This window comes from Chiloscyllium punctatum, chromosome 38 (assembly GCF_047496795.1).
Source record: "Chiloscyllium punctatum isolate Juve2018m chromosome 38, sChiPun1.3, whole genome shotgun sequence".
NCBI lineage: Eukaryota > Metazoa > Chordata > Chondrichthyes > Orectolobiformes > Hemiscylliidae > Chiloscyllium > Chiloscyllium punctatum.
Genome location: NC_092776.1, coordinates 42,902,831 through 42,930,426, shown reverse-complemented (window position 1 = coordinate 42,930,426; position 27,596 = coordinate 42,902,831). Strand labels below are relative to the sequence as shown.

General features: G+C 40.3%; 1 protein-coding gene across 1 annotated transcript in view; it reads left to right on the top strand.

Annotated features, from left to right (window-relative positions):
• The window catches only part of LOC140463271 (coiled-coil and C2 domain-containing protein 2A-like), a 128,575-nt gene that overhangs the window by 39,647 nt on the left and 61,332 nt on the right, over positions 1–27,596 (top strand). The window contains exons 7-8 of the mRNA XM_072557028.1: positions 23,586–23,695; positions 27,019–27,115. Coding sequence (XP_072413129.1) covers positions 23,586–23,695; positions 27,019–27,115 — 207 coding nt within the window. The remainder of the gene's footprint in view (positions 1–23,585; positions 23,696–27,018; positions 27,116–27,596) is intronic.

Below are 27,596 nucleotides of genomic sequence, written 5' to 3'. Positions count from 1 at the left end.
TCTGGACTGGCTGAGATCACCATGAAGATCCTGTCTTCACAACCTTATCCCTCAGCTGATGCATGTGGTCCTCATGTTAAATTCTGTCTCTGAGGAAAGAGCAATTTCTGATATACCGGGACTATGGTGACTCCCATTTTTCACTTTGTGTCAAACTACTAAAAAATAATCAAAAGAAAGCTGAACAAGTCATGTAGCATTGACAGAGTTAAGCCAAGCAAAGAACTTGTCTTTAGGGCCAAATCCTGGAATTCCCTGCCTAACAGCACAAAGGGTGCACCTGTGTCAAAACAAACGGCAATTTTCAAATAATGAGCTGAACGTCACTTGTAAATTCTAGTTAGATAGTTATGAACAATAAATTTCCTTGTTAACAACACCAAATTCCAGGGACAAATTAAAATAAATACAAATGGTCTAATTTTTCCAATGACCCGACAGTCATTATTCTCATCTGGATAGAAGATGAACATGAAGGCCCTGAGTAATCCCCAATGTCACAGACAATGAATGAATTGCAGGAGAAATGGAATATTCTGTTGGGTAACTTCTCTTTGCTAGAACTCACTGACAGTCCCCATTTAAATTGGAGAGTTTGGAGCAAATACATTTGAGGAAACTAACAAACTGACTCCAAATTTACCTTACACACCTTCAATTTCACATCTCCCAGACCACTTACCCTCCCAGACTCTGATCTTGCCCTTGCCTTTCCCCAGAGGACTCAACACCTCCCTCCCCTAACTCTATCCCTAATCTTCCCTTCCCTTGTTCCAGACCCAATCTGCCCTTCCTTCCCTGGAACCAGACCACTTCTCCCCCACTCCAGACCCATTTTCTTCCACTTTCCCTCATTCTGAACCTGATGAGTTGTGGTGCCAGTCTATTTAATCAAATCCTTTTATTCAGTTGGTTGAATGCTGCATTGGCACAGTAAAAGTGCTGTGAAGAGACACTGTCAATGCCAGACTTTGCTGAAAGGAAGCATCCAAGATGTAAAATCTATCTCGCATGAGGAGCAGGCTGGTAGACAGCCATTGCCTTCAGATGTTCAGCCAGACAGGCATTCTCTCATACCCGTTATGAATGCATTGGCAGTAGTTTGGAGCTTGGCCTCTGAATACAAATGGTGTCTGCATATTGCAGTTTGAAGACAGATGTTGGAGGTAACGTTGAATGAGTTAGATTAGTTTCTGGCTAAAACTTCGATTAACTCTGTTCCACAGACAGTATAGAGATAGCAGTGGAGTGTTACAGCAAGGAGGATGGAAGACAGCATTGATTGAATGGCACTTCTTTACTTGTTTCCACTTCAAACCTATTTTGTATTTTGGCAGGGATTTTATCTGTGCAGGTGTTTTTATTGGTTCTCCACTGTCAAATAACCTTTTAAATTACCTTTTGGGCTGGGTTGTGCTGAGATGATGACAGATTAGGAGCTATATAATGTGCTGTTTATTCACAGAGTCTTGAGTTCATTGACACTGGTCTTCATACTGCAATGCTTCTACAATTTCTGCTGATTTTGGACCAGGTTGGTGGAGATAGTCATATGGATTAGGTGATGCATTGTCCAGCTGTCACTAGCTCATGTCATGGCACAAATGATATGAATATTCTTGTGGTTCCTTACTTAGATGGTGACGTAGTCAAGGAGGTGTGTGCCTAAGCACTTTGTGTCTTGTACTTTCACCACAGAATTTGGCATGGTGAGAATTTGAATCCTCCAAGATATGCTGCTTGGTGCCATTGTTTCTTCCGTGGGTCAGCACCTTAACAATCCTACCAATCTTTTGGAAAATTGGCTTTGAGGCATAAAGAGGTGCATTACTTTCTACAGTATTTCTAGCCTCTGACCAGCTCTTATAGCCACTGTATTTATATTACTAATCCTTTGTGGGCAACTGTGGAGTCATGATAATGTTGCTGGATTAGTAATCCAGAATCCCAAACTGATGTTCTGGAGATGTTGGGACAAATTCTACCATGGGAAATGGTGAAATTTAAATTCAGTAAAATCTGGAATTAAAAACTAGCCTAATGATGAACATATAATCTTTGTCAACTATCGTAAAACAAATCTGGTTTACTAATGTCCTTTAGAGAAGTAAATCTGCCATCTTTTTTTGTTCTAATTTAAAAGTGACACTAGAACCACAGCAAAGTGGTTGACCCTTAATTCCCTCTGGATATTCAAGTATGAGCAATAAATTCCAGACTAGCCAGCAACACTCGCAAGTTAAAAAAGACAGTCTCTGTTCACCAGTAATTTGCAGAAAGTTGATAGTGGGGATTCAGCAATGATAATGACATTGAGTGTCAAGAGGGAATGATTAGATTCTCTCCTGTCATTGCCTGGCACTCATGGTGTGAATTGTTACTTGCCATTTTTAAAAATTCACTCATAGGAATAACAGCACCGCAGGCTGGGCCAGGATTTATTGCCCATCCCTAATTCCCCACAGGGGAGTTAAGAGTCAACAACATTGCTGTGGGTCTGAAAAAATTCCAGTTTTTTCTATTGAATTCAAATTCCTCCATCTGTCATGGTAGGATTCAAACCCAGATCCCCAAAACATTATCTGTCTCTCTGAATTAACAGCCCAGCAACAATACCACTAGATCCTGATTGCACCCAACACCCCCCCCCCCCCATCCCTTGTCAGCCCAAGTCTGATTATTATCCAGGTCTTGCTCTATTTGGATGTAGACTCCTTCAAGAGTCATGAATAGTGCTGATCCTTATCCAATTATCAATGAACATTCTTACTTTTGACCTTATGATGGAGGAAAGGTAACTGATAAAGCAGCTGAAAATAGTTGGGCCTAGGACATTATCCTGAACACCCCTGTGCTGAGAGACATGGGTTCAAGTCCTACTTGCTCCAAAGGTTTGTGATAATATCTTTGAACAAGTTGATTAAAAAAAACAACCCTAAGGAACTCCTGCAAAGATGCTCTAGAGCTGAGATGATTGAACTCCAACCACAACCATCTAGGTACGTCTCCAAGCAGGGTTGTATCATCTTCATTGTTTGCTCACAAGCTTTGACCCCTATATTCTTGTATACAAAACATCTGTTTGTATCAGGAAAAATATTGACCCTTGGAAAACATCACTGTTTACTAACCTCCAATATGAAAAAAAACAACCATTGACTAGAACTTGATCTTTTTGCCCTTTAGCCATTTTTTCTGTTTTGTTAACTGATCTTTGGAGTAGTAGTTTACGGTTAGGCTTTTGTAAGATTCATATAGTTATGATTAATGCCTTCCCTTCCTCAACCGTTTACATTAGTTAACTAAATAATTCAAGGTTATTCTGTCTTTTACAAGTTTATGCTGTTCTGCATAATTAATTCAAATATCTCCAATAACATGTAGATGTTTTGTTTCTTTTTTGAGGAAAACCTTTTTCACAACTGAATAACCTGTAGTTAGCAAGGATAACCCTATAGCCTTTATTGAATGAGAGTGTTACATTTGACGCTGTCCATTTCTCTGGCACTTCATCTTATGTCAAACCCTTCAGATATCTCCAATCCTACTCCCTTCATTGACCTGGAATGTAAGTCATCCAGACCAAACTATTTATCCAGCCAAGACAATGCCAACCTTTCAAGATATTTTTTTCTCACAATTTTCACACTTTCCATTACCTCCATCATTTTCCCTTCTACTGATGTTTCTCAATATTCTTTTCCTTAGCAAATACCACTATAAAAAAAATCATCAAGTAATCTAGTCATACCCTGTATGTCTCAGTATATATTCCCTCTCCATCCTGAATAGGACACAGCCCATCTCTTTTCATCCATTTACTGTTTACTTGCTGGTAGACTTTGCATTAGCTTTTATGGTAACTGTCATTCTGTTCTCATATTTTTCTTGCCAACATTGATTTCCTTTTTACTTTCCCTTTCAACTTATTATATTTGGCATTTTTTTCTTGCAACATTAATTTTACATGCATAATATATCCTTTATTTTGTTTCACCATCTTTTGTATCACCCTTGTCACTCTCGAAGCCATGGCTTTTTCACTCTGCCTTTCACTCTAGTTGAAAAGCATCCAGCCAGTAGTTCAAACATCTCCTCCTTAAGGATCAGCCATTTAAGTGTTCTGTCAGATTAGAACATAGCCTATAGGACATTACAGCACAGTACAGGTCCTTCAGCCCTCAATGTTGCGCCAACCTGTGGAACCAATCTGAAGCATATTTATCCCGGAGTGGGACCATTTGGCTCAGCCACTTTGGCGCGAGCGTTTCGGCGCGGCTAGTTCGGTGCAGGCCCGTTTAGCCGTAGAGCTGTTTCGGCGCAGCTCATATTGATTTTAGGATTAATGAAAGCAATGAAAATAAAAGTTGATTCCTTTTCAGGCTTAGTTGAAAACATCAATGAAAGCAATAAAAATAAAAGTAATGTTTATCCTCTTTGGTAAAAATGTTAAAGAGAAAAAAACGAAACTTGTTAATTAATCCTGAAATCAATATGAGCTGCGCTGAAACAGCTCTGCGGCTAAATGGGTCTGCGGCAAAATGGCCTGTGCTGAACCGGCCACGCCAAAGTGGCTGCGCCGAATGGTCCTACAACCTATTTATCCTACGCTATTCTATTTTCATCCCTATGTTTATCCGATGACCATTTAAATGCCCTTAAAGTTGGTGAGTCTAAGACTGATGCAGGCAGTGCATTCCACGCACCTACAACTCTCTGAGTAAAGAAACTACCTCTGACGTCTGTTTTACATCTATCATCCCCCTCAATTTAAAGCTATGTCCTCTCATGCTAGCCATCGCCATCTGAGGAAAATGGCTCTCACTTTCCACCCTATCCAACCATCCGATTATCTTATATGTCTCAATTAAGTCACCTCTCAACCTTCTTCTCTCTAATGAAAACAGCCTCAAGTCCCTCAGCCTTTCCTCATTTGACCTTCCCTCCATACCAGACAACATCCTAGTAAATCTCCTCTGAACCCTTTCCAAAGCTTCCATATCTTTCCTATAATGTGGTCACCAGAACTGTATGTAATGCTCCAAGTGCAGCCACACGAGAGTTTTGTACAGCTGCAACATGACCTCATGGCTCTACCAATTCCTCTACCAATAAAAGCTAGCACATCGTACATCTTCTTAACAACCCTATCAACCTGGGTGGCAACTTTCAGGAATCTATGCACATCGACACCAAGATCTCTCTGCTCATCCACACTACCAAGAATTTTACCATTAGTCAAGTACTCTGTATTCCTGTACCTCTTCCAAAGCGAATCACCTCACACTTTTCTGCATTAAACTCCATTTGCCACCTCTCAGCCCAGCTCTGCAGTTTATTTTTGTCCCTCTGTAACCTACAACATCCTTCTGCACTTTTCACAACTCCACCACCCTTAGTATTATCAGCAAATTTACTAACCCATCCTTCTATACCCTCATCCAGGTCATTTATAAAAATGACAAACAGCAGTGGCCCCAAAACTGATCCTTGGGGTACACCACTAGTAATCTAACTCCAGGTGAACATTTCCTATCAACCATCATCCTCTATCTTCCTTCAGCTAGCCAATTTCTCATCCAAGCTGCGAAATTACCCTCAATCCCATGCCTTCATATTTTGTGCAACAGCCTACCATGGGAAATCTTATCAAACGCCTTACTGAAATCCATATGCACCACACCAACTGCTTTACCCTCATCCATCTGTTTGGTCACCATCTTAAAGAACTCAATAATGTTTGTAAGTCACAACCTATCCTTCACAAAACTGTGTTGACTATACCTAATCAACTTATTCCTCTCTAGATGATTATAAATCCCATCTCTTATAACCCTTTCCAACACTTTACCCACAACCGAAGTAAGGCTCACTGGTCTATAATTACCAATTGTCTCTACTCCCCTTCTTGAACAAGGGGACAACATTTGCTACCCTCGAGTCTTCTGGCACTATTCCTGTGGACAATGACAACATAAAGATCAAAGCCAAAGGGCCTGCAATCTCCTCCCTGGCTTCCCAGAGAATCCTAGAATAAATCCTATCCGGCCCAAGGGACTTATCTATTTTCACACTTTTCAGAATTTCTAACACCTCCTCCTTGTGAACCTCAATCCCATCTAGCCTAGTAGCCAATATCTTAGTATTCTCCTTGACAACATCGTCTTTTCCCAATGTGAATACTGATGAAAAATATTCGTTTAACGCTTCCCCTATCTCCTTTGACTCTATGCACAACTTGCCCCTACTATCCATGATTGGCCCTAATCTTACTCTTGTCATTCTTTTATTCTTGATATACCTCTAGAAAGCTTTAGGGGTTTCTTTTATCCTACCTGCCAACGACTTCTCACATCCCTCCTGCTCTTCTTAGATCTCTCTTTACGTCTTCCCTAACTTGTAACTCTCAAGCACCCTAACTGAGCCTTCACATAACAAGCATCCTATCAAAAGCCTTCTTCTATCTCTTGACAAGAGATTCAGCTTCTTTAGTAAACAATGGCTCCCTCGCTTGACCACTTCCTCCCCACCTGACAGGTCAATACTTATCAAGGACACACAGTAGTTGTTCTTTGAATAAGCTCCACATTTCAATTGTGCCCATCCCCTGCAGTTTCTTTCCCCATCCTATGCATCCTAAATCTTGTCTAATCACATCATAATTGCCTTTCCCCCAGCAATAACTCTTGCCCTGTGGTATATACCTATCCCTTTCCATCGTTAAAGAAAACATAACCGAAATGTGGTAACTATCACCAAAGTGCTCATCTACCTCCAAATCTAACACCTAGCCAGTTTCATTACCCAGTACCAAATCTAAAGTGGCCTCATTCCTTGTTAGCTTGTCTACATACTACATCAGGAAACAATCCTGCACACATTGGACAAAAGCTGACTCATCTAAAGTACTTGAACTATAGTATTTCCAGTCGATATTTGGAAAGTTAAAATCCCCCATCACAACTACTCTGTTACTCTCACTCCTATCCAGAATTATCTTTGCTATCCTTTCCTCTACATCTCTGGAACTATTCAGAGGCCTATAGAAAACTCCCAACAGGGTGACCTTTCCTTTCCTGTTTTTCACCTCATCCCATACTACCTCAGTAGACGAGTCCTCAAGTGTCCTTTCTGCTACCATAATATCGTCCTTGACTAACAATGCCACACATCCCCCTCTTCTACCACCTTCCCTGTTCTTAATAAAACATCTAAATCCTGGAATGTACTACAGCCATTCCTGCCCCTGCTCTATCCATATCTTCAAAATGGCCACAACATTGAAATCACAGGTACCAACCCATGCTGCAAGTTCACCCATCTTATTCCAGATGCTCCTGGTGTTGAAGTAGACACACTTCAAACCATCTTCCTGCTTGCCGGTAAACTCTTGGCGACTTTGAAACCGTGTGTGTTTCCAATACACAGTGCCATTAAATGGCCACTGGGAGACTTTGCACATGTGCAAGAGGTGTCAAATAATGTCAGTCTCCTGTGCCAGGAATTTCAGTTGCTAATATGACCTGTGTGTGCATGGATGATGTCAAGAGCAATTAAGAGTGAGCTGAGATTTGAAGTTAACTTTGCATATCAAGCAAGTAATTTTGGGATCTGCATGCCAAGTAAATCCGACTCGTATATAGATTAAGATTTCAATCAGCCCTTCCTTCGTCTCTACTTCACAGGCAGAATCACAATTCTGAAATGTAATTTTCTGAAACAGTTGTGTTTGCATTCAAATGACATAATGCTAACTATTATTATGTGGTTCATGGGCTCTAATCTTGCATTCTGAATTGTCACAATCTCCGTGATTAGAATATTTAATGTCTGTGACATTCTGGAGCTTCTGCCCTTGTGAATTTATGGGCAGCACCAGTTCTTTTGACAGGGAACTACTGTTGCTTGTCGTGAAATACCCCTACATCACTCTAATTCTGCACGTGTGTGTGCAATGCTCCAGTTAGTGGTGGCATTGGTCTGAAATGCAGCCTTTCCTGTCAATTTTGGTTTCATTTTACTCTGACTAGCTCTCCTCCTTCCCATTGAAGTGATCCCTTTCCAATTTGGATATTCAACTTTAGATTGTTCCTTGCTCTTCTCCATTATTAATCAAAACCTTATGATACAATGATCGCTTTTATCCAAATGTATACTCACAGGCACTTAATTCCCCAGCATCATATCCAGTAATTCCTAGTTGGTCAAATAAATTCTCCTGGGCATACTTTACAAATTTCTTCTCTTATTCTTATACATTACCACTACTCCAATTAGTATTTAGGTAATTAAAGTGCTCCAATAACACTATTCATATTTCTACAATTTCCCTATACAACAACAAGCATGAATTTTATTACGACCATTCAAGATTCACATTCAGTATTGAGAATTTGGATAGCTTTCAACAGTGTTCTTATGAAAGCTTTCACAACATATGTCAGATGTTGTGTCATGGTTGGGCCAGAAAACGATACTATGGCATTGACTAGTACTTGATGCTGGAGAGAATACGCCCCAAATTTTGTGCATTGCTCTGTACACACTGTACACACTCCAAGCTCCATGACAGTGATAGGAGGCTGTCTTGAATGCCTTCCAATGCACTAAGCATCTTGGTTGCATGTTCATTAGCATTATCTGAAAGAATGTCCTGTCAAAGTTTCCTTCTGAGTCCCTGATAGCACAGCTTGAATGCTGCGTAGCCTTTCATCAAGTTGTCATTTGATTATACTTTCCCCCAAAGTTGTCTTCTGTCTTCTCATTCTCAATGACTCACAGATGTAGAAGCTGTTAAATTGGATCCAAACCATGCAGGAAAGTGGAAAACAACCCAGAGCTTATCTTTGACAATAATGTTTTTTGACAGGATGCAAGCTCACAGATGTCTGATCCTGACTGTTCCACCAATAATCTAGCAGTTCCTTTTTATATAAAAAAATCAAACTACGATTATGCCCCTCCATGACAGGTGGGACTTAAGCTTGGACCCTCCAGCCCAGAGATAGAACTCTAGCACACAAAGCTCCTAGTTCATTTTAAAGTATATTTAATCGAAGTTTGTGAGAAGATTTGTAGCTCGGGTGCTCGTTGTTGTGGTTCTGTTCGCCGAGCTGGGAATTTGTGTTGCAGACATTTCGTCCCCTATCTAGGTGACATCCTCAGTGCTTGGGAGCATCCTGTGAAGCACTTCTGTGATCTTTCCTCTGGCATTTGTAGTGGTTTGAATCTGCCGTTTCCCGTTTTCAGTTCCAGCTGTCCGCTGCAGTGGTCGGTATATTGGGTCCAGGTCAATGTGCTTATTGATTGAATCTGTGGATGAGTGCTACGTCTCTAGGAATTCCCTGGCTGTTCTCTGTTTTGGCTTGTCCTATAATAGTAGTCCTATACAGAGAACAGCCAGGGAATTCCTAGAGGCATGGCACTCATCCACAGATTCAATCAATAAGCACATTGACCTGGACCCAATATACCGACCACTGCAACGGACAGCTGGAACTGACAACCGGAAGCGGCAGATTCAAACCACTACAAATGCCGGAGGAAAGATCACAGAAGCGCTTCACAGGAGGCTCCCAAGCACTGAGGATGTCACCTAGACAGGGGACGAAACGTCTGCAACACAAAATCCCCACTCGGTGAACAGAACCACAACATTTTTAATCGAACTGTTTAGATATATTCAGACCTGCTCCATGGCAGGGAAGATTTGAACCCAGACCTCCTGGCCTAGTAGTATGGACACTACCACTGAGCCACAACAGCCTTCCCTAACTTATTTTAATATGTATAACTAATTATTCATACTCATCATCTGTTTACCCTTAACTGTGTACTTGATATGATATTCACATATACAAACCTCTCCAGTTTCTGCAGTATCTGACCTCCCGGCTGTAAGTTTCCGATTGCACAACCATGCTTCTTCATCCAGTCGTGGTATTTATCAGTCTCCCATCCTCAAGGGGTACAGTTACTCGGCAGGTGACTCTTCATAGATATTTTGAAGCATAAAATCAGTAGGAGGTAATTGGAGGTGCAGAGTGTTAAGCAGATGGTCTATTGCCAAATTGTTTATATTTTCTCTGTCTAAACAGCAATATGAAACAAGGTGGAAGTGGAGAATGGGCATAAGGCATAGTGACGATTTATCATCCTGAATGCTCTCAGTGATATAAAACTCTGCAGATTCTGTTGCAGTTGGGCTCAGCGTACAGAGGTATGCTTGTCACCCAAGGGCATTTGCCCGAAATGTCGATTTTGAAGCTACTTGGATGCTGCCTGAACTGCTGTGCTCTTCCAGCACCACTAATCCAGAATCTGGTTTCCAGCATCTGCAGTCATTGTTTTTACCTCCCAAATATTGTGGCAGAATTGTCTTGCAGGAGAGAGAATAGAATGTCTGTGAGTATGTTTTACTGTACTTATTTGTGGTGCCTGGTATATCTGAATAAGTAGAGATATGTGAAGGCAGGGAGAGGTAACTGGGTGTCATGGAAAGTGTGCGAGGGTAAGGTGGAGTTCGTAAATTTTAGTCACGAGTTCTGAATGCTAGTCATGGTTGATGGATGAATAATGGTATGATGCATTAAGCAGCAGAATATGGTGTATTGTGAGTAGGATCAGAGTTTGATGGTGTGATGACTAAGAAATGTTTTATCAAGATTCATTGACCTTGACCTCTATTTGAGGTAATTAACTCCCTTTTGCCACTGCTGTGAATGACTTTGAAGTCAAATTCTGGGAATTGGCATCCTAGATGAGCTACAATGTTACCTTCCAGGGTATTCCTTGACAGCCTCCTGCACACCCATAGAAATATATTATCTCTCCTCCTAATCACTTTGGTGACTAAGCCACTTCTCCATGCTGGAGCTCCATTTAGCTATGCTCCAATGCACAACATAGCCATTTCAGATATAACCTTAGAATGTTTGATGATGATTCTAGGTTTTGGAAATGGTGACATTCTTACCTTATAATACAATAATACATACTTCAACGTGGTTGCTACAATCTGCATAGAGACCGATAACATTTAAAAAGAAATTCAAATCACATGACAAAGTTTTAATTTTTCAGACATTTAAGTATATGTATAAGGAGCATTGTAGACAATTAATTCTCGAGGATTCAGATCATATTGATCCTCACCTTCTTTTCCTTTATCAACGAGATAATTCCTAAATTAAGCAACATTGCTCTCTCTTGACTTCATTATTTCTGAAATTTAATTGACAGTTTAAAGAGCAACTATTTACGAAAGTTGATATTAACAACACCTTCCTGTGATTTCGAGACTAAGAGCCTATCATCATAAGCAAAACACCTTCCTGTGATTTCGAGACTTAGAGCCTATCATCATAAGCAAAGCTGCTCTGGTCATTGTTTACAGCTGTGAATAACTCATACATTCTTGACGAAGGCGCAGTATTGCAAAGCTTGTGATTTCAAATAACGCTGTTAGATGATAACCTGGTGTCATGTGACTTCAGACCACATTCTTTCCAGTAAAACTACCTGGGCCTTCTCTAATAATCAGGCTTGTTCTCAGAAAGAATTCAGAAAAGGTCATGCGACATGTTTCATAGAACATTGAATAGTACAACAGAGGAACAGGCCCTTTGGCTCACCATGTCTAAGCTGGTAATGATATCATTCTAAACTAATCTCATCTGTTTACATATGATCCATAACCCTCTATTCTCTGCCTGTTCATGTGTCTGCCTTCTTGCGGATCGTTTCAGACAACATGTCTGGGACACTTTCACCAACCAACCTCATTGCCCCGTGGCTGAACACTTCAACTCCCCCTCCCACTCCCCCGTGCCAAACCGTCACCACCTGTCTGGAGGAAGAATACCTCATACTCTGCCTTGGGACCCTGCAACCACATGGGATAAATGTGGATTTCAACAGCTTCCTCATTTCCCCTCCCACCACATTATCCCAGTCCCAAGCGTCCAACTCGGCAACACCCTCCTGACCTGCCCAGCACTCCTCCTCTGACCTATCACCTTCTCCCTCACCTTCATTCACCTATTGCTTTCACAGCTACCTCTCCCCAACCTCACCCGCCCTCCCATTTATGTGTCAGCCCCGACCCACAAGCCTCATTCCTGATGAAGAGATTATACCCGAAACGTCAATTCTCCTGCTCTTCGGATGCTGCCTGACCTGCTGTGCTTTCCCAGCAACACACACCCAACTCTTTGAAACTCAGCCAAGCATGCTTAGTGATATAATAGTAACCCTGTAAAAATATCAACAAAGAACATAATAGTAATTTCTTTTTGCCTTATATCAGATGGCCTGTCAGTCAAAGCACTTCAGTAAAGATTTTCTTTATCTCTCACTGACAACATTTGCCTTTTTTATGTTTATAGAGTGGAGTTTTTAGAGAAACTCTATCTCATGATTGTAAAGGAACCTTATATGTCCATAAGAGCATTTATGTTACTCCATTAATTTATGACTGTCACAATAGGTTATTGCCCTTGGACCAACCAAAACGACATCTGTATGAAATCAGCTTTAAGCTTAAATGACCCTACTGAAGTTGGGTCTTCCTCTTGTGTAAATCATACCTTGTCTCTTCCACTGCTTGCAAGATTTGAATCGGTTAAAAATGTGTATGGGTCTTCTGGGTCACACATCATTTTTAAAAGTCTGTGAAATCATCCCAAAGCAACAAAATACCTGCCTGTTTTCATACATAAACTTTCACAGAAATTTTTAATTACATCAGATATAAAGTATTTGTTTTGTTCAACTAATTCAGCTTATGCATATCCTCAAACATACATTTGGAATGTAAGTGAAAATGTTTTCATAAGTTATTTTGCAATCTATGTTATTGAACATGTTCAGTTTTAGAGAGGAAAATCATTATATTGTCGAATTATTTTATTATCAGGTCACAGCCATTGTATGGCCTATTGTCTCCAGTGTTTGGCACGTCCAATAACATCCATTTCAGAAAGTCTGAAGGTGAAGATGATCTTTTTAATCAGGTATAAAAATTACTTTCCTCAATCAAATGTTATAAAATTTGTTTCTATTTAAAATTATATCTAATAGCCAAGAAAACAATTCATACTACTGAATACAGTAGATCAATGAAATTACTCATGTTTTAATGTCCTGTAGTATATTTTATAATCTTAGGACTTCACAAAGCATCTTTAAGCACAAACTCAGTCTAATAGCTTTTTTTTGTGGTTTTATTTTAGAACAATGGGTTTGATTCTCTACTCTTGCTTTGATACAAATCAGGTCCAGGGAATATATTTTATTTGGAGGAGGCAACTAATACCTGCTGTTCTCCCATTGTAGACAAATACAGCAGAGAAGCACCTCAGATGTTCTGTGACTTCATAGCAGGAATACAGTAAGATCAGAGGGTCTCAAATATTAAAGTAGGTCCTTGCCCTATGATAGAGTATCAGCAATACTGATAAATTCCATACAGTTTCATTTTTTCGTAGATGAAGAATCTGCATGATAGTTGCAGCGAGTGGTTGACTCAACAATTTCATTGTTTATTGCTTGGTGTTATTAAGTTTCAATACTGCCGTTATTCATTCCTTTTTAAGGTGATTACTGTCTGTATGTTTGGCTGTTAGCTGAAAGAACTGTCATTGACATCTGCCCAACAATTATTTATGAGCAGTTGGTCATGGTATTTTATGAGTTGATCTGAAGGAAGAAGAACAGGCAAAGATAGTTTACCGATCAAAAATGATTTCTGATAGATTGTGCATTACCTTGTTGAATTATATTTTATTTGTTAATAATGTTAACTGAGGCAGCATTTATTTATGCCTATTTGTGCTTTAGAAGTTGATAGTGACCTGCATCCTTGAATCAAGGCAGACCATTTGTTGTAGATATACCTACAATGTTGTTAGGAAGTGACTTCCAGGACTTTGACCCAGTGAACTGAAGGAATGGTGATATCTTTCCAAGTTAGGATGGTGAGTGGCTTGAAGGGAACTTGCAAGTGGTAGTGTTGCCATGTATCTGTTGCTCTTATTATTCTAGACAGTGGTCGTCATGAGTTTAGAATGTTCTGTCTAAAGAGCTTTAGTGAGTTGTTGTAGCACATTGTGTAGAGAAAACATTGCTGCCACTGAACATTACTAATGGAGGGAGCAAACTAGTGCCAGTCTAGTGGCCTGCTTTATCATTGCTAGTGTCAGGTTTCTTGACTGTTGTCCTGTTCTTGCTGTTTTTGGACATTGATTAATTTGGTACCTATTGAATTGAGAACAATGCTGTTCATTGTCATCAGTGGACATTATCACTTCTGAACTTATGATAGAGTAAGGTTGAAGATGAAGCAGTTGAAGATGATTGGGTTTAGGGCACTACCCTGAGTAGCTCCTGCAATGGTGTCCTGGAACTGAGCTGATTGATCTCACTATAAATCTTAAGAACTAAAGGCAATTAGCATGGTAAAAGTTGTTACAGACGAGGCCAGACCCCCTCAAAACATTTCAACAAAGTAGCCCGGACCTTAACTTTGCCAGTTGTTTTAAGCAGGTGTAGAATGGATACTACAGACGTAATGCTGTTGGCCCAATCACTTAGTTTTAAATAAATAGAGATTATTTGCAAAATTACTGAATGAAACACAAACAAAAGGAAATGGAATATAGAATAACTTAACCAATCCAAAACCAAACAGACAATCCCAACTTAATGAGACTGTTCCAAATTCAACAATCCCCATAAACACCCCTTTGAAAAAAAGGTAAAATCAAACACAGGGTCTTAAAGGAGAGTAAGAGGGCTCCAGCATAGAACACCTTCTTGCATATAGCTGTTTCCTGGACCAGAAGCATCAAAACTGACTGACTGCTTTCAGTGAACAGCCAGACTGCTAAAAACCAAACCAAACCACAGTAAAGCTAAGCTGAGAGAACAGTACACTCCCCTTTCATTGTACAAGCATTTTTATAAAACTTGAAAGACTTCTGTCTGAGGCAGAATCTGTTAGTTATAATCAAATTGGCCCTAAAACCCTTCAAACCTCGACTTTTCAGAATTGCTGCCTTTACAGTCTCTGTGAAAAAAAAAGCCAAGGACAGCATAACCTTGTTAAAGGAGCAGCAGCATCACATCTCCCTCCTTAAAAAAATGAAACATCAATATCCAAAGATGATTTCATTTTAAAACCTCTTAAATTGTTAGTATACTATAACTCACATATACATTCCATTGATTATAACATTACAAATATCCATCATTCTGTTTCAAACTGTCTTGCTCCTGTCACTGAATGCCTCCATTTCTCATTCAAGTCATGACAATGCTTCGGCAATCATGTTTTCTCGTCCTGCCACGTGCACAATTTCCAAATTGAACTGCTATAACAACTAGCTCCATCTACAGTCTTGCATTTCTGTCCTTAAATTTCTCCACAAACCTCAATAGAGTTATGATCAGTGTGTACGATTGCCTCAGATACATTACTGGTAACATAAACATTAAGATGTTGTAATACCAACACCAAGCTCAAACTCTCCGTTTCAACTGTCGCCTTCCTACAAGAGCACAGCACCGACACCTATATCACTTGCACCATTAGCCACCTTGAAGGGCTTTGCGTAATTAGGTGTGACTAATACTGGGGCAGTGGTTAACAAAGCTGTCAGGCTGTCAAATGCCTTCTGACAGTCAGCTGTCCATTGAAACCTCTTGCATTCTTTAGCAATTCAGAAGTGGAGTAGCCACACAGCTAAAATTTGATAGAATCTTCGACAAAATCCACTCAATCCCAGGAATTGTAGTACTGCTCTTTTTGTCGATGGGAAGGGAAACTCCCCAATTACCTTTGTTTTTGTATTCCAGTGGGACCATTTGTCATGTCCAATAACATGGCTCAGGAAGGTGACTTCGGCTTTGGCAAATTCACTTTTAGCCAGGCTTGTCACCAAGCCTACGTTCCGAAGTTGATTGAACTATTCTGGTAAACATTGCAAATGTTCCTTCCATGTGTGACTAAAAATCACCAGGTCATCAATATTCAGAAAAATCTCAATTATATGAATGACACGGGTGAGGAGTATTTTGTTTGGAAAATCAAACGTTTGGATAATCGAATGCCGGAAAACCCAGTTTAGCCAAACATGGGGGGACCTTGTGATGTTGTTCAGATAATTGAATGCCAGATAATCGAGGTTGCTTTGTAGATGACTCAATTGGGTAATCTGACAATTACCTTATTGGTTAGTCTCTGAAATGTGGCTGGCGCATTTTTCATACCAAACAGCATAACTTTAAACTGATACAGTCCATTTGGCGTTATAAAAGCCAAAATTGTCTTTGCTCTTTCAGACCAAGGTACCTGCCAATATCCTCTGAACAAGTGCAACTTAGAAATCTAAGTTCCTTGTCCTACCTTTTCAACAGTTATCCAAATGCGGAATCAGATATGCATCAGTCTTGGTAACTGCATTGACTTTGCGACAGCCCAAACATAACTGTTGGGTACCATCTGGTTTTGGCACCATTACTATAAATGAGCTGCAGTCACTGTAACTTATTTTGATTATGTTGTCTTCGAGCATGCGTTCAAACTCCTTTTGAACCTGTACCAACTTTAGAAGGTTATGCCTAAAAGGATGTTGCTTAATCGGAATAGCGTCTCCTTTTTTTCTACATCGTGCATAATTAGGTCAGTACTTCCTAGCTTATTTTCACATCTCTCCATGTAATGGTAATAACTCTTAAGTCATTTCGATTTTCCTCTGTAAGGTAACTCAATAATTTATTCCAATTTTTGATAACTTACTTATTATCCAATTTCATGTGTGGAATGTCCAATTCAGAATTCTCTGAACTTGGTTCTTCATTCTGTGTTGTAACTCCTTTCCTTCCCTGTCAAAATACCTTTTGAGCATATTAACATAACACAATATATGAGATTTATTTCTGTCCAGAGTCCTTATCATATAGTTCACCTCAATCAATTTTCTTTCAACTTGATAAGACTCACTATACCTTGCTTTTAAAGGTTCACCTATCACTGAAAGTAACACTAACACCTTATTCTCAATAGCAAAATTGCCAGTTTTTGACTTCTTGTCTGCTTCCCGTTTCATTGTATGCTGTGATACTTTTAAATGCTGTCTATCCAATTCCCCCACTCTATTTAATTGTTCCCTAAAATTTGACACATAGTCCAAACATGTGGTCTCTGAAATCTGACTTACTAATTCCTCTTTCGTCAATTTTAGCAGTCCTCTCACTTCATGCCCAAAAACTAATTTAAATGGATTGAATTTGGTTGGTTGTCCATATCTAGTGAAAAATTTGAGTAATCCCTCTACAATTCTTTTAGCTGTAATATTTCATAATGGAAAGGCCTTTGGAAATGTAGTCGACACATCCACTATAGTTAACAATTACTGATTCCCACTCATTGTTTTAGGTAGGGGTCCTGCACAATCAATTAAGACGCTTGTAAAAGATCCTTCAAATGCACAAATAGGTATTAAAGGTGCGGGTTTTAGTTCTGCCTGCGGTTTTCCAATTACTTGACATGTATGACATATCTGGCAAAATTCAACTCCATTCTTGTGCAGTCCAGACCCATTAAAAATGTTTTTGTATTTTACTTGAGTTTTTCGCACTCTTAAACAAAACCCATTGGTAGCTCATGCACCACTCGCAACACTTCCATTCTATAAACTACTGTCAATGCACTTGATGAAATTCTGTCCATTTCTCATCTGCCTGCATATGGTCCCCATTTCCTTGTTAAGACATCATTTTTAAGATAATAGCATTCAGGGATACATTCAAATTCTTTTTCTGTGTATGCCTTTTGATACAATTGTTTTAAATTTCATCTTTCTGATGTAACTCAGTTAATTTATCTGAGCTAAAGATTTCTACTTTGTTAGCTATCTGCTCCTGGTTTTTGTCAACCATCTGATCAAACAGGATCTCTGCTTATTCCACTTCATCTTTCTTCTCTGTACTTTTTGATCTCTCCTGTTTCAACTGGTGACTTTGTGACCTTGTTATCACAGTCAGGAAAAATCCCAGGATATGTGTCCTGCATTAGTTCATTTGCCTGAGTTTCCACTGGCTTTTCAACCACAGTAGACAGCACTTCTACCTACAAACCAGCTATAACACTAGTTAGGACAAATTTTATTCCTGGAGCTGAGACTTTGTCCAATACTCCTACCATGACTTTTCCACTCTTCACTGTACACTCAAACCTCACTTTACATAATTGAGCGCTTCTTGTGTCACTGTGAATTCCCATTACTAGTATCTGTTCTGGCAATAGACCTTCAGAGGTACATATCTCCTCATCTTTCAACATCTCAGACTGAGAGGGTCATGTATCTCTTAATATTGTAACCTCTTTGCTTGCTGTTCCTGGTCTATGGGAGTAAACTTCACTTTCGCAGATACAAGGGGACCTCGATTATCCGAACGTGATGGGCTGGCACTATTTAATTTGGCTCGGAGTTGTTAAAGTCTGCTCCCTGTTCAGGAGACTGCAGCAGTTTACAGCGCATGAGGCCCCGCCCGTAACCCTGTGCAACACCACACCCCCCTGACCAACACCGTGCAACATCGCCCCCCCCCCGCAAGTTCGCCGCCTGCCCCAAACCTGTGCAAATCGTCCCCCTTCCCCCACCCCCAACCCCATGCAACACCTCCCCCTGCCCCCAACCCCATGCAACACCTCCCCCCGCCCCAACACCTCCCCGCCCCCAAACCTATGCAATACCTCCCCCGCCCCCAACACCACCACCCCACCCCCAACCCTATGCAACACCTCCTCCTGCTCCCAACACCGCTTCACCGCCTCCAACCCCGTGCAACACCTCCCCCGACCGCAACACCGACCCCTATGCCCCCAATCCCATGCTACATCTCCCCCCACCCCCAACCCTGTGCATCACCTCCCCCACCCCAATCCCATGCAACATCTTGCCCCCGTCCCCGCCTCCAACACTGTTCCCCACCCCCAACCCCATCTAACACTGCCCCCGCCCCAAACCGGTCCAACACCCACCGCCCCAAACCCCGTCCAACACTGGCCCCCCCGCCTGCCTCCCAACCCTCTCCGGGGCAGCTGGACTGGTCACCAACAACAAGACTCTGCAGTTACCTTTGTGGGGTAAGTCTCCAAATAGCGCGTGCGTGTACACACACACAAAATTTTTACTGCACCGGACAATGTTGGAGATTATGTGAGGAATGGGGGTTAGGATACACCCCTCTGTAGAACTCCAGGGAAAGAGAGAAGGCGGGCAGTCAATCATTTGGTGACGGTGCCTATTTAATCACTGTAAACCAAAGATGTGATCACTGTTGGAAACATGTCTTTGATGTAATGTTTCCATCGGGACTTCGAGATCTCCTTCAGATAATCCGATTTTCAGATAATTGGTATTCAGATAATCAAGGTTCCTCTGTATACGGTTTAAGAAGATCTAACACTTCCTCCTTAACCAATCTCCAAGCAGGTTGTACTTTTTGGTGCAACTTTCTAGCCTCCATTGTACTTTCCATTCCCACTGCAACAAAATTCACTGACTTATCCTATGTTCCGACATCTGTCTTCCCAATGCTGTTCCTAACCCACCAACACTGTGATTTCACATGGCCTAATTTATTGCAGTGAAAACACCAGATCTTTTTAACTTCTCTTTCCCCTTCAAGGGTTTCCTTTTTACCCTGTAGTAAGTTATCCTCATGACCTTCACTGAGATCTACCTTTCCCTTTCCATGCGAGGATTACTTTTTTGTCTAGTTTCTACCCCTCATGGACTGAAATTGATTTTGGAAGCCAACTTTTGATTTTTGGACCAACTCATAATTATCAGCCATGCCAGCTGCTAATCTTGCTGTTTTAGCTCCCTGCTCTTCCACAAAGTTCTCACTACCTCAGGAAATGAATTTTTGAACTTTTCCAAAATAATTGTCTTTCTAAGAGCATTGTAGCTTTGCTCAATTTTTAATGTCCTTATCCACCTTTCAAAATTACTTTGTTTGAACCTTTCAGACTCAATGTAGGTTTGAGCAGGGTCCCTTCTTAGATTCTTTAATGTTATTATAGGCTTCTGGCACAAGCTCATATGCACTTAAGATGGCTTCCTTCACCTCATCATATGTCCTTGATACCTCCTCTGATATCAATGTGAATACCTCACTAGCTTTACCTAGTGTTTGGATCATCAAAGTCCACACAATCAATGGCCACTGCATTTGGTTAGTCACCTTTTCAAATATGTTGTGGTTCTGTTCGCCGAGTGCTTGGGAGCACTTCACAGGAGGCCCCCAAGCACTGAGAATGTCACCTAGACAGGGGACGAAATGCCTGCAACACAAATTCCTAGCTTGGAGAACAGAACCACAACAACGAGCTACAAATCTTCTCAAAAACTTTGAGATGAAAATATCTTGCACATCCTTCCCATCAAATTTAGGCAACGTTTGAATATATTTAAACAGATTCTCACCAGGTCTTTGGCCACCATGGGTTGGCTCATCTTCACTCTCCTCCTCACTAAGCTTACCTTCAGCCTTCATCTCCATCCTTTTAAGCTGACTTTCCTTTTCAGTGCCAATTTCTGAAGTTCAAATTCCCTCTCTTTCTTCCTTTCCTCTCTCTCTTTCTTTTTGTTCTGCTAAATTGATTTGTTCTTTTTATCTATCCTCTGCTTTTAATTTATACTGTTTCATTTCTGTTGTCCTTTCCTAGTATTTTGCCTCTAACTCAAGCTGCTTCACTTTCAATTAGATTTTAGCCATCTCTAAAGATTCCAATGGTGTTTCCAGCAAATTTAGATGCTGAGCTATTGCTGTAATTATCTCTCCTTTCCTCATGGAAGGAGAGAGCTTCAGCTCCAGCTTGTCGGCTTATTACAGCAGCTTGGCCTTAATCACCTTTTGCAAAACATCTAAGGTCACTCTTCCACCCCCACAAAACCCCATAGAGCCATTGCTATGGCCAAGTATTGTTTAAACCTGGATTCAACACCCAGGAAAAAAGACACTAATACCTACTACTTGCCCCCTTCGAGTCCAACAACACCATTCCCAAATTGGAACTATAGAACAAGTCCCGCAAAGAGCCCCCAGTCTGTTATGGACCAGGGCAGACCCTCTCAAAACAATTCAAGAAAGTGGCCCAGACCCTAACTTTTCTAGTTGTTTTGAACAAGTGTAATGTGAATATTCCAGGGGTGATGCAGCTGGTCCAACCACTTAGTTTTAAACAAAACAGAACTTATTTGCAAGATTACTGAATGAAACACAAACAAAAGAGAACAGAATGTAGAATAACTTAATCTATCCGAAGACCCAACAGACTATCCAACGTAATGATGCTGTTCCAAATTCCTGCGACATTACCCATAAACATGCCTTGATAAAAAAAGGTAAAATCAAACACAGGGTCTTACAGGTGAGAGAGAGAGATGGCAGAAGCATTCAGCATGGAGCATCCTTTTCCATGTAGCTGTTTCTTAGACCAGCAGCATCAAAACTGACTGACTGCTTTCAGTGAACAGCTAGGCTGCTAAAAGCCAAACCAAACCAGAGAAAAGCTGAGCTGGGAGAACTGGATACCCCTTTCATTGTAAAAGTTGTTTTAACTTGAAAGCTTTTTTCCTCAGGCAATATCTGCCAGCTACAATCAAATTGGCCCAAAAGCCCTTTAAACCTTGAATTTTCGGAATCGCTGCTTTTACGACCTCTCTGAAAAGAAAAGTCAAGTACAGCATAACCTTGTTAAAGGAGCAGCAGCATCACAAACTGAAGAAAAAAAACTTGCCTGAACTAATAGTAGAATAAGATCTTGGCAATCAGCCGCATCATTTTAGTCTGTAAACATGCTACTAGTTGTCAACTTGTGTTGGGTTTGTATTTGGTATTTCTTCCTTGTCCATACAATATGTTAACAATGCAGAGAATCATATTAACATATGGACACAAATATGGAAAGTAGTTTGTCAGAGTGTTAAGGAGGAGAAAGTGAGGACTGCAGATGCTGGAGATCAGAGCTGAAAATGTGTTGCTGGAAAAGCGCAGCAGGTCAGGCAGCATCCAAGGAACAGGAGAATAGACGTTTCGGGCATAAGCCCTGAAGAAGGGCTTATGCCCAAAACGTCGATTCTCCTGTCAGAGTGTTAAAATTGGTTCTGGATTTGTCAAGAAGTTATGTTACATGATCAAGAATCCTGCCAGGAAATTACCCATCATAGCTTTTACTTATACATACATTTTGCAGTATGTTTCTGAGACCAATGACCATTGCATGGAACTTTTGATTTAATTATTTTGGAGCAACTCTTTATTGATGTTATTTTTGTTTAAATCTAGCTTGGGTGAACCATTATTAAATTACATTTTAGTCATATTATTCCTTTGTGATATTCTGAGATGGTTGCAATCACACAGTCCCTGTGCATTTTCTGAAATAAAAATTTTTAATCTGTATCTGCTTCACTTACATATTCATTAAATACTTTTGTTGACAGTCTTCATCAGTTGGCATCCAAAGTAGACAAAATTCTGCCCCTTTGTGCAGACATCCTCCCAGATGTCTGGAACTGAAAGTTCTCAGCAGTTTGTGCAAATAAGATACTGGGAGACCTGTGAGATGCTATGTTATGCTGGTACTTCCAAGATACTTTCAATGTCATGGCTGATTCTAAGAAGCCAAGGATGAAGAAATTCTTGGCCACTGTGACTTTAATGGACACAGGCAGGGCAGGACATGATAATCTTCACTGGCTTGTGATGCTAATGTTTTTTGAAAAATCCAGGTAGTTTTGTTTTAACTGGTAAACTCTGTGCAGTTACTATCCTGCCCTCATCTTTTCTTATGCATTCCTCGCAACCATGGTTCTGCTTTCCTCGTGGAGAATTTTATTCTTCATGCCATTTACCCTGAAATCTGAAGATCATGCACCCACTGTCAGCTTCCTTGCTTGCTCTGAGGTGGTTGAAAACATTGTTCCTTCCTCTTATGCCTTCATCCTAGTGTTTAACGAGTACCCTCTCCTCAACCTGAGCAGACTTAAAAGTCTGAATGGCATTGTCTGAGTACCTCTTTCGGTTACTCTCACTTTTTTTTAGTCCTACCTAATTTCTTGGCGTTCCATAACAGGATGCCTACTGTGTACCCAACTTCTTCTGTTCAGACCCTGTTGTAGCCCTTGAACCCACAAGAAAATCTCAAGCTGTCCCTCTATGAGCCACCAACAAGCTCCTTATCCAGCTTAGTTAAATGTGTTGTGAACTGGGCAAGTTATTGAAGCAGCCTTCCCTACTCTGATGACACTACCTGACGCCAGGAATGTAAACAGAAAACTTGTAATGAATCACAACAGAAAATTGCCTTGATATTTCATTACATTAAAGACATTATAATTAATAAGCTATATTAAGTTATTGCTGTTTGGATAAAGTTTCAATTCACTGGAATTAATACATCCAAAATTAATTTTGCAAATGTACAGTAAGGAAAACATCAGTGAACTTGCATTTGTAGACAATTGTAAAAATATCTATGGATAAGTAAACTGTATTTTTATCTTGCATAGATTCAAGTGCAACCATTTGTTGAAGTTACCTTCCAGCAATCAATGTATCAGACAAGTATTGCTGATGGAACCCAGCCATGTTGGAATGAAAAACTTGAAATGGATTTCAAGTAATTTGTTTAAAATAGTTTGTTTATTCTGTGCACTAATGGTGATCTATAAATACTAACCCGGAAATCTGTATATATTTTGCATAAATCATTTTGAGATTTTGCTCAGATCAAATTGGTTGATTGGTTTCTTAAATTCTATCATTAGTTTTCAATCTGAAAAGGGACAATTAAGTATAAGTGCTATTATAAATTGTAATATCTTAGTAAAATGAGAACCTCATCAAAGTGCTTACTTGAATAAACAGATAATTTGTCATATGGTCACAACTTGTTGCTTAACACAGAAACAAAGCCAAGCAGCTTTTCATGATTGTCAGCATTTATCAGTCAAGGGGGTGGACATGCTTCTGTTTGGCACTATGCTACATCAACCTCACACATCTGCCAGTAGCATATGTGGCAAATGCACTGCATATACATCAACCAAATGGCCTAAGACCAATGGCCCTCAGTCAAGGGCTTCATGAATATGAAGCGTTCTTCCTCCAGGCATCGGGTGGTAAAGGTTTGGCAATGGAGGAGGCTCAGGACCCATGTCCTTGGCGGAGTGAGAGGGGGAGTTGAACAAGGACAGAACCACACGGGGTCAATGTGGATTTCACCAGTTTCCTCATTTCCCCTCCCCCCACATTATCCCAGTCACAAGCCTCCAAAACAGCCCTCTAGACCTGTCCATTACCTTTCCCATCTATTCGCTCCATCCTTCTCTCCAACCTATCACCTTCTCCTTCATTTTCATCTACATATCGCATTCTCAGCTACCTTATCCCCAATCCCACCCCCTCTCCCATTTATCTCTCACCAACCACCCCCACCCCACCTCCCCCCACCCCCCCACCCCCCAACCTGGCCCACAAACCTCATTTGTCATGAAGGGCTTATGCTCGAAACATCGATTCTCCTGCTCCTCGGATGCTGCCTGACCTGCTGTGCTTTTCCAGCACCACGCTCTGAACTCTAATATAGGCAGTTCACAATTTATAAGCAATTTCAGAACGTTAAGAAGCAGCATTTTAGAAATGACACATTAGTTAATTAGAGAAAGAAAGTATACAACTGTGACAATTGGAGATGGTTCATGGAATCAGGCTTTTGGTTCAGTGTGTGTCAGTCTTGTTAAAGTTGTGAAGGCTACACTGTGGTCTCTAGCCAAGTGCCTGGTTCTTCCTCTTTGTCTCCTAGTCCATCTTCCATCTGGAGAAAACAGCTCCCTGACAAGGACTGCAGTCCCCAAGGATTGCCTAATGAGGACTGCCCGCTGCTGCTGAGAACTTGGTGCTATCAATATTTCTAGGGGCTGGTAGTTTACACTTTCATCAATCATCTGAATCACTTTGACAATGACTATAGAGAAGCAACTGATGATGTCAGGTGACTGTTGTCCTCTTGCACAGCTCCAATGCCTCTAAGAACAAAACTTCTTATTTTCCAAAACACAGCATAATGAGATAGTGTCATCAGAAAAATGTTGTGTTATATTTGTAGAGGCTAGTTATTACGGAACACCATTAAATGAGGTTTCAAGTTACACAGGAAATCCTAAATATGGAATACTAAAATGTTTTTAAGGGGACCTCAGTTTTGAACAATGCTCAGCCATGTAGGTCCAATATAACCAGGCGAGAAACGGTAAGTCAGTTAGGGAGCTGTGCATAGATTGTTCAAGGGTCTTAACAGCCATCAATCAGGGCTGTCTGTTCAAATTGGTCAAGGAAGGGAGGAATACTGGAGAATTCAATTTTGGGGACTGGAGATAGCATGCTGAGCTGCAGAGGGGAAAACAATTGTGAAGAAGGAAAATTCATCATATAAGTAGGGGGAGATGACAGTGTATGTGGTAGAAAGAAATAATACAGGAGGGGCTGATCATCGATAATGAGCACCACTCTGGCTTCAGTGGGGAGGCAGTGCACTACTCTATCTGGCACAATGATATGGTATGCCTGAGGTCAGTGGGTAAAGTGGGGAAATCAAGAATTAAATTAATTGGGTTGGATGGGATCACAGGAAGATCAAGGCTGAAGGGGTTGACAAGGAGGGAAACTAAGAAAGAAATATGAAAAATTGAGGGATTCACCTTGAATGCTAAGGTCTTTGAATCAGTCTGTCAAGCACAACTGATGTTTCCATTCATCACCATCCAAATAGCAAGTGTTCAGTGGAGATGAAAATGGCTGCCATCACACCTATGAGGGAGGTGGTTTCAATGCTGTGTGATGTGGGGCCCTTCAAAGGGCAATATCATTAAACAGGCATCTACATAGTGCAGGTGAAAGAAACCTGCAATCTCAAGATGCTGTATATGAACCTTTCATATTGATCTACTGAGTGGAGTATAACGTTGGCTCCAGGCACTCTCAACCATACCAGGAAACATCACAAATCAATCTGACTAATGGCTGTGATGATTAGGCAATGTGTTGTGGCCTCGGAAGATTCAAGCTGGTTGCCAAAGTAGCAATCACCTTCCAAAGTCCTATAGACTGCACATGGTGCAGGAGCTGCTCACTTTACACCTTGGATGATAAAACATCAAGTAACACGAAGGATAGTTCGCCTTTGTGCCTTCATTCCTGCAGCTAAAATGACATTTTCTCACAAAGCGATGAAAAGTGAATATATATTTACAAATATGTGAACATACTTACAATGAAGTTCCCATGCTACCTTTATGTCCTCAGAATCTTTTTCATCCTTTCTATCTTGCTATGTCTCAGTATAGTCCTGGGTTCTTCAGCTGGGGTGGAGATGGCCAGCCCGATACTGGAGCTTGTTGGCCTTGGAATACTGCTTGGGTGATCCTGATGGTGTTTGTGTCAAGAGGGAGGATACAATGAGCAGAATGCCATACAGGCATAATGAATAGTTAATAATGTGAGTTTCAAAGAATAACAAGGGAAATCTCTCTTGGGCTCACAGAGTGAAATCATTTGGGAAATTTGCCAAAATTGACACAAAATTATTTTCTCGTAAAAATTCAGCCCTATGCATACACAACTTCAGATCTTAAATACCATCTTGAATGAGAGTTAAGGTACTTCCTTAGAGTTAAGTCAGTCGACAACATGGTATACAGAAATCTATTGCATCTCCTTGATGTTGGTCATTAATTACCAATTGCAGATGTCAACAATAAGATCCATACTTGTTCCTTTGTTCAAAGAATGATGAGTGAAAAACGAAGAATAAATGCAAAGAATAAACATTTCAATAATGGCAATGAGCAATACTTTATTCAAATGGTCATATAGCTATTTGAAAGGTAGATCTTAAATGAAATAATTTTGAATTTGTCTAAAACCCTATTTTTTTGATTATAGATCACCTAATGGAGATTACAACAGTGCAGCCTTATGCAAAATGAAGGACAAAATATTAATTAATATATTTGACAATATAAGTGTTCCTAATCCAGAGGTAATTCAATATATTTTGAAACTGCATCAACTTTGTCATTAGTTGTAGCTTACTTTGTTTAAAATAAGTTAGTTTATGGTTGATCTCCAGGAGTGAAAATAAGTCAAAATGGTGGTTAATAAGATCTTTCATTCTGAAAGCATGTAAACAGCACAGTAGGTTTTGTATGTGGGTCATTGTTTGTCCCACAGTGCTACTCAATATATATAAAATACAGACTCACATATCAAGGACAGGATATTAACATTTATTGGTGAAAAAAGACTGTGGAGAGTAGCTTAACTATAAAGACATTAGATGACTTCATAGGGTTAGTAGATTGGAGAGATAATAGACAATTAACATTTTGTGCACAACAATATGAGGTGATACATTTTGGGAGAAAAATAGATAAAATAGAATATTTATAAATGGTGAGAGGACTTCTAGCTTGAAAGCAGCAGGATCCCATGGTAAGTAAGTGAGACAAGCTTTGTGTGGA